This window comes from Stegodyphus dumicola, chromosome 5 (genome assembly GCF_044657685.1).
Source record: "Stegodyphus dumicola isolate Sdum_Otavi_A_Nest chromosome 5, ASM4465768v1".
Classification (NCBI taxonomy): domain Eukaryota; kingdom Metazoa; phylum Arthropoda; class Arachnida; order Araneae; family Eresidae; genus Stegodyphus; species Stegodyphus dumicola.
In genome coordinates, this window is record NC_140772.1 from 21017681 (window position 1) to 21032918 (window position 15238).

At 28.0% G+C, this 15238-nt stretch overlaps 1 protein-coding gene across 1 annotated transcript in view; it reads right to left on the bottom strand.

Moving 5' to 3' along the window:
• The window catches only part of Zir (dedicator of cytokinesis), a 108710-nt gene that overhangs the window by 81951 nt on the left and 11521 nt on the right, over positions 1-15238 (bottom strand). Inside the window, exons 4-9 of the mRNA XM_085816491.1 lie at positions 14883-14954; positions 14601-14802; positions 12741-12965; positions 10529-10614; positions 7227-7293; positions 4366-4515 (exon numbers count right to left, since the gene is read on the bottom strand). Of these exons, the coding sequence (XP_085672617.1) occupies positions 4366-4515; positions 7227-7293; positions 10529-10614; positions 12741-12965; positions 14601-14802; positions 14883-14954 (802 nt within the window). The remainder of the gene's footprint in view (positions 1-4365; positions 4516-7226; positions 7294-10528; positions 10615-12740; positions 12966-14600; positions 14803-14882; positions 14955-15238) is intronic.

Sequence of the window (15238 nt, forward strand, 5' to 3'; positions counted from 1 at the left end):
ACAGATAATACAGTGTACAACGAGATGAAAAGTATTTTTTTATTATTCAAAATACTGAATTTATGTGCTTAATTTGTTGAGAAACTGTTGTTGCATTTATAGACTACAATGTGAAAAGACACTAGGAAACAAAACATAATGATTACATGATACTAGAGAACAAAGTACAAGAACTGAAGCTGACAGAATTTAAATTGCAATTGATTCTTCAAAAAGAATGTTTAGTTCAGAATTACAACAACCATCTGATATTGCGTAAGCAAGTTATTCCAATCCATTTCTAATTGCTAAAAAAATTGAATTATTTTCAGATAAAGAGCTTGTAAAAGAATGTTAAACAGTTATTGCAAAAGATGTAATGCCTGATAAAAGCAAATTATTTTTAAATAATTTATCTCGGCAAACAGTATGTCATTAAATTACTAACATTTCAAATGAAACTATGACAAACTGCACATCTAATTTAAGATTTCAAATATTTATCTTTGGCATTTGGTGAAAGTATAAGCATTTTGGGCCCAGCTCACCTTATAGTATTCATTCATGGAATAAATGAATCATTTCAAGAAAGAAAATTTGAAGAAATGTTAAACATGATCAGTTTGAAGGACACTGCAAAAGAGGATATTTTTTCAGGCTATCAAAAACTGTTTAAGCAAAAATCACTTGATTTTATTTATTTATTTATTATATGCTCCACCATTATGCAATACACAGAAAGGAAGGGTGTCCCATGGAGGACTTTTAAAAATAAACTAGCTCGTATCTACATTACACATGGGAAAAATCATAAAAATGCGCAAACAACCAGCCTGTTTACTGGGATTTGAACTCCACACTGAACTACCAGTGTTCAGCAGCTTTCACCATTCAGCTGCTGGTGGGCAACCACTTGCATTTACAAACTCTTTATCGAGTATGAACTTATGGTGCAGAAACTGATTGATAAAGGTAAGGGACAAGGGAGATGGAAAATTACTATTAAATAAATGAGAATCAGTCAGTGTTAAACCAAAGATTGTACTACTATTCACTGTTTGATTCATCAATAAAATTTTTGCTAAAAAAGGATTATTGATGAATCATGCTATTCAAGTGGACAACAAAAAGTATTATTGATGAATCATGCTATGCAAGAGGACATCAAAAAGTATTACTGATGAATCATGCTACACAAATGGACATAAAAACAGTAAATTATATTTGAACACATGCATTTTCTCATTGACAATTTAAGGAATTTCCAATAGGATTAGATGCTGAATATAGGTATGTTATATATTTCAGTCATGTCATATGGTCAAGTCGTGAAAAATGTTACCCCAATTTTTTAAGTTATGCCAAGAAATTGATCGTTTCTGAATGAGAAGCAAAAACTAGTACCAGAATTAAGTAATGATGAGTGGTTGTTGGATTTATCCTTTTTAATAGAAATAGTAGCAAACTAGAACTTCATTAATTAAATATATCTTTACAAGGGAAAGATAATTTAATAATTGGTATTTTTAGCATATCAGAATAAATTTTCATTTAATCCACAATTAAAAAATGATAAAATCTAATAATACATACCAATATTTTTCATTACTGGAAGGAGTTAAAAATTTGGAGTGTCACAATAACTTAAAAAATATGCCAAAGAAATAAGAAAACTTATAACTCCTCCTTAATTAAATAGCTGATTCTATCTAGCAAACATGATAAAACAATCTAGGCAAACATGATAAAACATTTGAAATATATTCAACTCCCTTACATGATGATATTGAATAATTTTCAGAAAAATCTTGAGATACAACTAGTTGATTTACAATGCAATGATTAATTGAAATGCATTTTTCAAACATAAGACTCAAAAACGGTTTTTATAATACTTATATAACTAAAAAAATTTTTTTCAATATGAGACATTTGGCATAAAATGCTGTGAAAGGCTCTTGGATCAACTAATATCTGAGTTTTCTTCTTAACCTGAAGGACCTTAGCCCAGATGGGCTTTTAATTTTGTTTTGGCATTTTGCATCGATTCACTATAAACGATGAATCACTTTTCAAATTGTTGCCACCAAACATTATTGCCCTGTGATATATTTAGAGAAATTAGATAATGAGGAATTTGCATAAATGTATGTATGTTTCTCGAATTGTGATAAAATAAGGTAATCTTATTTTACTCTCTCCTAGAATCCTTACTTATCTCCTAGAACCATCAAATTTTGAATAATGTAATCTTTCGCCGAATATGGGCATCTGGAAGCCCTAATTTGGAATTTATTTTATTATCGATTTCATATTTTGTAACTCTTTAATGAATTTTTTATTAACAAACTCAATGATTTCAAAGTGAGCAATGCAACACTGTACAGGGAAAAAAAATTATATTCAGCGTGCGAGACTTTGTATCGGAAATTCTAAAGATAGGCTTATTTTAAAATTATTTTGCTATATTGCTGTTGAATTGAATTTTATGGTTTAAGTGCAAAGAACATGAAAGTTAATAAATAAATGTAACACATAAAATGTTAAACAAATGTTTCTTTGGGTGTAATGTAAAATCTGAAAGCTTTCAGAATTTTTTTTTTTTTTTTTTTTTTTTGTTGTTGTTGTTTTATGACTTTTTTTTTTTTTTTTTTTTTTTTTTTTTTTTGAACATGAAGCTCACAAAACATAGATCATGGACATCCTCAATTGATGAAAATCTGCAATATCAATTATAATGGGCAACTACAAGTATTCAGACTGACTTGAAAAAACTAATTGAAAGGAAAGACAAACAAATATTGCATTGATATTAGCAGATATTATATTATTCAGTTGTTTTATTGATCATTATTCTTATGATAATTTATGTATAGTTATAAAAGAATTAACTACTCTATTATTAATTTATGAATAATATATGAAGTCTGTTGTAGCTTCCTCAACAGAATGCAATAAATGACTCGTATTGTTATATTTCAAATTGTTTTCCCTGCTTATCTCTTGTAACATTAGTATACATCTCACTCTTAAATATAGCCTTTTCTCATCCCTTAATATTATGCCCACTTTTTAAGGAATTTTCTCCTTCTTACCATATACCATCATAATGTAATTGAAAGCATGTCTGGCTAGCAGTTGGGAAGTCTCAAATTCATATTTTTTCATGGAAATATTAGCTCATTTTCATGCTCCAAAATAAACTCAATGACTCTACAACTTTTATATATGATTTCTCTAAATTTGATTTTTCCAGGTACCAAGTAAATTTCATGTGGGTTCACAAATAAAACTGATAAGCAAAGCAAAAAGGAAATCATACCTTCATTACAGAGACATTTTTGATGAACGAAAAATATGTTTTTGACATATAGTATGAAATACAGATGCCTACACTATTTCCAAATCTATTTTCATGTTTGATCTCAAAGAAAAGTATTAATTTTGCATTATATGTTTAAATACTTTTCTCTCATAACAGATCAGTCTCCTAAATAGAAATCTGATTTCATTTGTTTTTCTTTATCCTAATAGTTTAAGTGTATAAGTTGATCATTCATTTTTGTTACATTAATTATTAATATTTTAATGGAATTTCCATAATACTGTGTACATTTTAATGAAAATAATCATGTTTTATTAAATTATATATTTCAATAAACTTACTTTTTGCTTAAAAGTTTTCATATCTGAACTATTTATTTGTACAATCTTTTATTTGTAGATTTTTCTATAGGCAGATATATTTTACATAAATGCATGAATTAAACATAAGATATTTTTGTAAGCTGACAGTTTTCTTTAAGAGAAAATTCAATTTAAAAATTTAAGTCAAGAATTATAAACAACCAAATTAAACAGATTTCTACAGAATTTCAAATGAAATGCATTCTACAAACATTAAAAAAAAAAAAAAGAAGTTTAACTTTCTAAGCATCCTGATTACTTTTAGCCAGACATGGAATTTATTGCCACCTAACATATATTATTTTATTATTTGAAATATTTTGTTTTGTTATTATCTGACTTCCCAACTGATCTGACTATCCCCTACCAGTAGGATGATCTGATTATCACCCTACTGAAAGGAAAGTCACAGTAGCAAAGAGTAAAACAAGTGATAATACAAATGCAATAAATGTTTAAAATGACAGTTCTTTATAAGCAGATACAAAAAACAGTGCATTCAAAGGATTAAAATACATTTTCTTTTTAAGCAATCAGACCATTTTATGTGTAAAATTAAGATATTTCTAATTTAAAAGTAATTTTTCTTTATATAAAAACTTAAGTTGTATATTTCTATTTTATTAAAAAAAAGTAAAATACATATACATTTAATCAATGACAATATATTCTAATATATACGTGATACTAATATATTACCTTAATTACAAGGAATAAATCAGGAGATGGATTTGTTATTTGGAATATACAGGATCTACTTAAAGTTGACACATCTTGGTAACACACATGACTTGAAAGCATTCTTTTTAAAGGCTCAGAATTCATATCAAAATAAAAATTTTCAGAAACCTAATATCAGAAACAGACAAAATTTATTCCTATTCTTAAGTAAATGTACACAATAGTATAAACTATTTCATCACTCTATTCTTTTTATAAAAAATGAAATATTAAAATTACATATACAACAACTAAAGTATTTAATGTCAGCTACATTAAAAAAAAATCACTAACAGATTTATAATCTATTAAATAAAATATTGCAAAAATTTATACATTCTGTTTAAAAAGAAAATAACTTACAGTAGGATAATAAGCAAGATAATCATCTAGCTGCTCAAACATGTGTTTGAAAAAATATAAATTAATTAAAACTAAAATCATTATTTATTGTTACTTTAAATTAGATGTTCCATATAGAAAATTAGCAGACTGTATAAAAATTAGTAGTTCGATATACAAAGTTAGCAGTTCCACATACAAAATTTCAGCATTCTATGGCTCATCATTTTTGAGTTATGCAAGATACATATGCACATATATACAGATATAAAAAAATATCCATTTTAAAATCTGTTTTGGAGTAAAGACGTGCAAACTTTATGTAAAAAAATAGTTAAAATGGATTTGGGAACCGTGAAAATCTGATAACCAAAATTTTTTATGATTACAATACATTTTTTTATTTCATACAAGGAAGTAAAGAGGAAGCACAACACTTACACTAGTATACAAATATTAATGAAATAATTAGTACCCTCCTCCCCCCAAAAAAACTTTGTTCGATAAAAAGCTTTTTTTTTTTTTTTCCTTTCCAGGCTCACTATGCAATTTAAGCTGCTGTTTTCATTTACTGATAAAGAACAACCACTGAGAATCCTATCAAAAGATCAATACACAATAACTCACATACAGTTTTAAAAGATTTAAAAAAACTTTGCACTATGACTAGGCAAACCAAGTAACCAACTACACCTTGGCTTCTGAAATTATATAAGAAAAGAAGCCAAGGTGTAGTTATTCTATAAATTAATTACTTCATTTATTACATACAGATAAAGATCACCAACTTTTCTGTAGATAGAGCACATTATAGAATACCAAAGAGGCAAAGGGCACATTTACTTTTTCCAAGGCAAATTTACAGGTTGACATAGTTAATAATACAATAATACATACAAAAAATTATTCCAAAAATATAATTTAAGATAGAAAAATTATTGATTGTATTCTTACATAAAATAAATAATTACTAAATAATACACACAAAATGCTTACAAATTCTTTGGTATAAAATTCTTTAAAAAAATTAATTTTTAAAGTCAGTGTGACATTTCAGAGGCAACTGTTATATAACTAGGACAGTATGATGATACTTCTGCTCCTAAACAATCATCAAGACATTCATCTGCAAGTAGAGATGTGCACTTAATTTTTGTGATATTTGTTGTTGAAAACAGTGATTCATGCAAGTATGTAAAACCAAAAAAGAATTTTGCTTTGTATGATGCTCTTTCCAAGAATGGAAATTTGTTTCTATCAACTATATTCCAGAAGTTCTCATCCGATGTACTGATTTTAGAATAATGTCATTTTGAAGTTCCAAAATTTCTAGCTCTAATCCTTCCATTCTCAGTTGAATAAACTCTGCAATACACATAACTATTTTGCTAAAATTTACTGGACAAGTAAAAGGATTTATGAAAAAAGTTATCATTGGCTTGATAATATTAAACTGTTGAAAATGTTTTTCAAACTGGTTAGCACCAGTTACAAATGCTTCTTTTAACAATTCACCATTCTGGAAAGGCCTTTTTCCTTTTTTGACAGCATGTGAGAATTTTTGAAAGAAGCAATAATAGCATTTACATTTTACCACAGGTTTACTGAAAACTGACTGTGGGGCAAATAGGTTTGATTTTAGCTGATTTATTTTCTTCTTTCTTACTTCAGACTTAAATGGATAAATTTTATTGAAAGTGGAATGAACTGTCTGAAAGTGAAGTTCAACATTAAGTTTTTTTGCCACTGCAGCAGTATCGCTGCACAATTAACAAACTTATGATTCTTCCCATCCTTAAAATTATAGGTTCTTTGCCTTTTAGTTGAGTCACTCAGTTTGGGATTTGGAGATTAAAATAATAAACTACTATATGAAAACAAAGAAATAAAAGATATCAACATAAAGTAGGAGACACGTACTCTAAAAATATCAGCATATAATTAGCAATAAATATAACATGGCATTTAGAGGAATACACATTAATTGAGAATTTCCCTTCGTAGATAGAACCACAATGCAGGAAAAATAATTATGCTATGTGTATGGCACCATGTACGAACATGGCATGCAATAAGGAGGCATTAAAATATTTTAATGCATGCACATTTGATATTTTTTAATTTTTAACATATAATAGGAATGAAATGACAAACTGCCTGGAATGTTGAGATCATACCTCCATTTCTTTAAGAAATTGCTAATTATAAAAAAAATTACATAAAATTTAATTGAAAACTTTAATAACTTTTTATTGTGGTCACACAGCAGCAGGTACACATAAACCATTGGTGGGAGCAAATAGTGCCCATGGGGAAAGGGTTAGAACTCCTGACAGAAAACTCTGTATATATTTAAAAAGTATAAAAATATACTTACAAAACTTACAAAAATTAAACTCAAAAGATACTTAAAATTATTATATTCTCACCTAATAACAGAACTACATTATTCTCTCTATTGAAATTAAACATTAAAGAGAAAAGTATAAAAACCAAACCTTTCGTTTTTCTTTAGCATCATACAAAGCCATGATTCCAAAAATTGGTTCAATTTCTAAATCTAGCCTACAAATGAATAAAAATGTTGAAAAATTCAAAATTTTTGAAAGTTCAAGCACTTTTTTCAACATAACAAAAATTTTATCTATATAAAAATTAGTTTGTTTAGTAATAGAGTTTGCTAACATGCGTAAGAAAATGCAATTATTATTGAATGTTTTGTGATCAAAAGGAATATAAATGAAAATTAATTATTTTCCCAACATAATAAATCAGAGTCTATTAATTTACATATTACTACATGGAATTAAAAAGAAGCAACACACAATTTTTAGGACATAGGTCTAATACAAAATTGCTCTTTTCCTTACAACCTGCGGATTAAGTACTACATATTCACTAGATGTTCCAAATAAAAGATAACATGCAAATAATTAAATATTATCAATTTATTATAATTTAAAACAATTACACAGACAGTTCTTTAAAATTTTTTTATGTTTACTGTTTGTTATAGCAGCCCCCAACCATATTTGGTGATTTTAGACTAGCGTCAAGATCTCGGCTATAATTTCACTAAGCTCATGAAGCACGAATGTAAAAATAAACAAAGCAATATTTAATAATACGAATAATATTCCCATGTCATTTCCGAAGAATATTTTTAGGCATCCTTATTTTTTTTATGATTATTTTTCACATATAATTGCTCCAGTTAACTGCAGCCCTTTAACACATATTAAGCTGTTTGTTACACCATTTCATGGACATCAAACCCTCTGCCCAAGTATACATAAATCTAATAGAGGTGACGAACAATATTCTGGAACTGCTGAACCAATTTTCAGCACAGAGGTCCTTCTTCTTTTTGCAGTTTTCAACACTGTACACACTTCAAGTGGTTTCGTCGTTAACATAAAGTTTCATGTTGTGGCCATTTTTGCATACTTGTTTGTCAAGTTAAAGACCTTTTTCTTGAAAAAATGATATGGCATCCACCTCATCACTTGGTAAAGATTGTTAACATCATATTCTCTCTCTCACACACAGACACAAAAATGACTATTATTTTTTAATTTTGAAAACCTCATAAAAAATTAATAATATAAAAACACGCATTGAAAGCAAAAATGCAACATGGTGCTAATATACGATTATGTGGCAAGTTATAAGAACATGTAGCCAGATTATGGCGAGATATCTCGAGTGATTGTCAATTCAATCTTGGGGGTCTGCTATAATAACAAGTACACAAAAATATTATTAACATCAGTCAACACACAAAGCTGTAATAAACTGCTTTCATACATAAAGACCTATTTTAAATAAAATTTAAATTTCAAGTAGCAAACATTTAGATGTTAGCATCAAAATTTTAAAACAAAGTCTACAGAAAATTATTCAATGGAAGGGAAAAAAAAAAAAAAAAAGAATGTCACTTACAAGAAAGAAACAGTTTTGAATAAAAACTAAATTGTACACAGAATTAAAATATGCAAAAGCATAGTATAAAATGCATTAAAGCTATAAGAAATAAATGTAACAGAATTAAATATTTAATTAGGTGTATAGAAAAGAATAATCATTATTGTGCAAATATTTGATATATAATGGCAATATTTATACAAGTATGTAACAAACAGATACAATACAAGATATAAAATAATTCTAATGCATATCAGTTATCTACACAGAACAATGAGATTATCTACACTAGCAATTTCTAACTGATCAAGTAAGTATTAATAACAAACCTTCACAGAACAGTATTTAATTCTGTGCCAGTTAAATTGAAGAAATCTTTGAATATTTCTTGGTACTTTTTCTATTATCAGGACAGGATTCAGGAATGTATGCATGTATGAATGGATGTATGTGTGTGTGTGTATGCATACATACATGCATACATGAACACGAGCATCTCAGAAATGCATACGCACATGAAGTTGGAAATACCAAAATAAAAACATATTACTGTGATTAATACGTACTACTCTAAATCCTGGAATATGTTGGAATTTCAATTCTGGAACATGTAACAACTCTCAGCTCTGGAACATGTTGATGACTAATTTTTTTGCAAATGGAACAGCTATTTTCAAAATGATGGCACACTACAAATTCCATGAAAGAGTGACCATCAATTAAATAAAAAAAGCAAAATGCATCAGTAATAAAACACTTAAAACTTAATCTTTCTGTAGTTGTTATGTTATTTTTCTGCTTATGTATACAGTGATCTGTTTTCGCTTAAAAAAAAACCATGAGAGAACTGAACAAACTCAGCATCCATACAACTTGAACACTGCATACTGGCCAAAACTGACTTGCAGTACACAGACACGTTTTGGCAACATTGTGGGTTGTCATATATCTATTTTGGTGTCATACTGCTTTACCTTACGAATACTTTTTGATGGAGATATGGAGAATCAGAACATAACCTAATATTCTACAACTCAATAGTATGCATTAAATGACATAACAAAGTTTATAATTTGCTAAAATACTAAAAAACAATTTTATTACTTTTAATTTATCCACACAAAACTATTTTGAAAAATATCTCTTTGTTTACTTTCTCTTTGTTACTGCCCAGATGGGTATAGTGGTTAGGGAAACCTAATACGATTCCGAAGGGCCCGGGTTCAAATCTCGGAGAAGGCATACTTGTAACTGTCCATTCCCTTGAATAGGTAAGTGCATTTGGATTAAAAGAAAAATGTTTATTCAAATAAGGCAAAAGCACACAAGGACTACCTATCTAGGAAAAGGATGCCTTTATTGGAGGACTAAGAGAAATTGGTTCATAATTTACATATGAAAAAGATCACAAAAGTACTCATGCAACCAGTTCATCGCTGGATTTGAACTCGGCTCAAATTACTAATCTTCTGCAATCTTAACTGCATCAGTACTAGTGAACAAATATACTATATTGAAAATATATAGTAGATTTATGAGAATTAAGAAGTCAAATATAAGAAGTAAATATCATATCTGCAGCAAATTGAATCTAACTACAAGAATGGAAAAAATTATATAATTTTATTCAGTACTTCCTTATTTGGCCACCAAGACTAAATTGCTAATCAATCAAGATATCTTGCCATGTAATCTTGTACCTTGCTACATGTTATATCTCAACTGATTAGCGATTAAATTTTGGGAGCACTATAATGAGGTATTACCATTTATACTCATGTGATTCACATTTCTCACAAGATATGCTCAAATACAATGAACCTAATATTAAATAATGGTTCTTCTTAAAAGTTATTTAAAACTTTAAAAGACATACTTCAAGGCCAAACATTTCACAATTAAGCGATGCCCAATATGTTCTTTGGGAACAGGTCCAGGAAACCTCTTTTCAATAAATTCTTCCTGTAAAAATTTTTATAATCTAAAAAATTCAAATTTCATTAATACTGTAGAACGATAAAATAACAATTTCAGTCAAATCACTATGAAATACAAAAGAAAAGCGACACGTTAAAAAAAATAATATAATCCAGGATTTATTTATTTAATTTTATTCTGATGTGAAACTCACTTTTTTAATAGCACTGTATTTAAATTATTCGATTTTTTGCTTTACTTTCTTTTTATCACATATATTAACTTCAAATTAGTCTTTCAAATTTTTGCAAATTAGAAACAAATGATATGAATACAGCAGCAGAAATTTTATAGTAATTGTGGAGGTACTAATTTATTAAAATTATTTGAATATGAATTAAAAATAGAAATTTTATATTTAAATGATTTAGTAAAAATTATTAAAATTAACAGATCTAACTATTTTAGGATTAAAATTATAAATGTCAAAAGCTTCTAGAATACCACACAAAATCTAATAAATATACTTTCTACTACTATATGTTTAAAACACTACAGTAAGGAGAAAGAACATTTCAATGTTACTTATATATTAATGTAGTATGAAAGGGCTTATGGCATATTTTTTCCCTCTGGAGAAAATTATGTATGCAGGAAAAACAGAAAAAGGTTAATACTTATCAGAATATATATACAGATGCTTTAAAATACACCTTCCAATTAAAACAATTTATGATTACTATTGGTGACAGTGAAGAATTTAACATAATTAGTGACTTTTAACACCCAAATGGAAAAAAGTGCTTGCAATTCACAGACTATCAAACAAACCTGTGTAATGGATTATTTTCAATAAATTTGTATAAGTACAAAACTCTACTGTTCACTTCATACATTTTTGCAATAATGAAATGTTTTTAATTAAGAATGTTCATTTTTCATTAATTTCAAATTCAAATAAACACATGTGACTATGTTACTTATTTATATATCATTTGTTTAAAGCTCGATGCAAGCTAAATTTTTAATTAAACTACATATTTTTAGTATGTACCTTCTGAAGAAGACACACCTCTTTGTAAGGGACAAAATATCTGTTCCAGTGGGTACTACTGTATTTACGAATCTTTAAATCTCCTTCCTTCAGCTAACAAAGTAGCCAAATCTCTCACAAATTTGATAAATGTTTTTCACATATTTAAAAAACTTATTTCAATACAGACCCCACTTTAATATATTATTTATTTAAAAGATAAACTGATAGACATTTTGCATGTAGTTGCAAAGCATACTAAAGCTGCACATTGCCACGAAACATAAAACATACTAAGATTCTAAATCTTTTCTTAATGGATTTCACAACTTTTAAGCAACAATAATTAAGTAGTTACAAATATTAAAGTCTATATAATATTTAAAGATATGTTAATCACTTTTTATCTTGGGGATATTTTTTTATTTATGCTTAAACCAAATTAACAGAGCTCCTACAACAACAGAAATTTTATTTTTACCTAGTTAACACTTAAATAATTATCCTAAACCAAAACTATTATCCAGAAGTATTGATCTTAAATAATACTATACAATTAATAAGTCATATTTAAACTGCATCAAAACACACAAGATCAACTCCCTTAGCTAGGTACATTATGATCAAGACTATTAAGACTAGTTTAGTCTGCATGTTTAAATTTAATATGACAAACACTAAGATATAAACCCTCTAAGTGGCACAAGCTTTTGGATCTGCTCGTGAAGATTTGTATAGAAACTGCATTTAATACCTAAATTTGTATAATTACTTATTTTAGTCTCTGTTTTTATAAACTTCCATTCATTTACACCATTAAATAAAGTAAGCAAGCAAAATATTTTAAACCATAAACTGCTATATACCAAGAGACAAAATACATATCTCATGACCAGATAAAGGCACTCAAGGGGTTAATACCGCACTTTAAAAAAACAGGGGGAAAATAACTAATTTATATTTTAGTAATAGTTATATATATTAATAACCAAGATATAATAGAATTTTTATTACTAAAAAAGAACTGACTACTTTTATTATTAAAAAAGAACTGACAAAATAAATTAAAGTTTCTATAAATTTTTCTTCATTTAAAAAAGACTAAACACGTAAATTGGAAAATAAGTAAAATTCTAACATCATCCATTGGAGGATACAAAGCAAACACAGAATCTGTCCTATTTTCCTGTCGCTTAATTTCGTTCATATAGTCTAATGCTTCAGATGGGGTGTGGTCCAATAATGATGGAATGAGTGGATCTGCTTGGGAGTTCCGGAGATCGAAGACACTACTTGCCCAGCTTCCTCTAGGTGTATCAGCAAGTTGAAATGACTGGCGATTAGAAGGTGGAGCAGAAGAATCCTGAAACAAAATTAGAAATATGCATTAAAAATTAACACAAATATAAAAAGAAAACTTTCCTTCTTTGATCTTAATTTTAGTAATATTTTATTCAATAAATTTATTTAGAAATTTACATATGTAAAGATCACTAAGTTTTCATCTTTCTTATGCATCTCAATTTATAATATTAATAAGTCTAAAAGAACATCTCTTATACATACTTTGTATATTCTTATTGCTTATGCACATAATATAGCAAAATCAATTAATATAAACATTATAATATAGCAAAATCAATTAATATGGACATTATAAGCACAATATTGTTTTTAACTAAAAATATTTATTACCTGACGGCTCCTTTGAATAAAAACCAATAATAAGCAATATGAACATATTATGGCACTGATTACTGATAACATGCCATAACTATGATTCTTGAATGAAATAGCAATGTAATATCTAAATGCTATCATTAAATATCTTAATTTTGCCTATGGAATAATTTGATAATAATGCAAAATATTTAAGTCCGTACTCTAATATCTTAATTTTGCCTATGGAATAATTTGATAATAATGCAAAATATTTAAGTCTGTACTCTATTATGTAAAATATTTAATATAAAATATATAATGCAATTTAATGTAAAATATTTAAGTGTGTGTGTGTGATTATGGCAAAGCCTCAAGGGCTATCTGCCTAATGGGAGGAATGCTTTCGTGGAGGTCTTTCTAAGGGAAACTGGCTCGTTTACACGTTACACATGGGGAAAACCACGAAAACGGCCATGCAGCCAGCCCGTTCGTGGGATTCGAACCTTGGACCGAACTACCAGTGTTCAGCGACTTTACCGCTTGGCCGCTGGTGGGCCCTTTAAAATATTTAAGTCTGTAATTTATTATGAATTACCAATGAATGATCCCTAAATGTTGTAACTGGTGATATGTTCATATACACTTGGATCTTATGTAACCTCATCCTCAAGATTAATCTAAGAATGTTTTCAAATATATTTCATCAAATGGGTCTTGAAAAGGGATGTCCAGTTTGTTGTTGGATCAACTTTTCACATAAAACATTGATTAAAAGTTACCTATTGGATTCCCACACCAATGAGCTAAGTATTAAACTTATGCCTTCTGGACTAATTAATGATAATATATATTAAAGGTGAAATATAAAATAATATTATATTGCAATCATAATAAAATTCTGCCTATGATTGTAATATTTGATTACCTTATATTGTATTGATCTATAAAAAATACTATATGACAGCCTCAATCAAAAGAAAATAGCTTTGAACCTACTGGCTCTTTGTCTAGACAAGTGTAACTCTTATATGAATGATTCCAGCTACAAAAGCCTATGATGATTATTAACCTAGGCATACTAATATTACATGTACTGCTACATAAATGTAATGAATCTATTTATCTATAAACCAATAGAGAGAAAGTAATTTCATCATTAAAAAATGACTTAACAAATTAACTCCTTTTTTTTATTCCTGTCCATACTGTATAAGAAAGAAATTCCAAATATGGCAATGTTTATTCCTTTCTCTGAAATACAACTTTTTAATACATTCAATTTCACATGCAAGTTTTTTCCCCCTTGAAATACATGATAAATCAAAATATTACTTACAGAAGTATCTTCATCTTCAGCAAGAGGAGGTTGTTGGGAAGGCTGTTCATTTATTTGCTTCAAGCGGGTTTCATCACTCTTATAATCGCACGAAGACACTGACATATCAATTTCAAATTCTTGCTTTGGTACTGATTTTGCCACATTTTGTTTGTCTGATATGTTTTCATAAGAACAAAAACTTGAACTATATTGTTGATACCTAATTACATAATAAAAATAAGTATTAAAGAATTTTAACAGAAAAAGTTCCCATGCAAAATAAAGCTAAATTAAAATTACCTTCTATTTATCACAATCCAGTCAGCAGTATAACACTGTATGCAGTCTTTTACTTGCTGGTTCAGTTCTCCCCTGTACAAGAAGAGAAATGAAATGGTAAACAGATTTTTATTATATTGTGTAGTAATTAATAGCAGGATACTCTTCTGTCATCCAGACTGGATTCAGAAATACATGGATGTATGGGTGCATGTGTTTATATATGCATGTGTATATGTACATGCATATGTATGTATATATGCACATACATGCATACTTTTCTGAATTCGTTCCTGATAACAGAAGAGTACCAAAAGCAGTACCCAAACATATATTTCAAATCAAGAATGTCTGTTTTCCAAATAGATAAAATATAT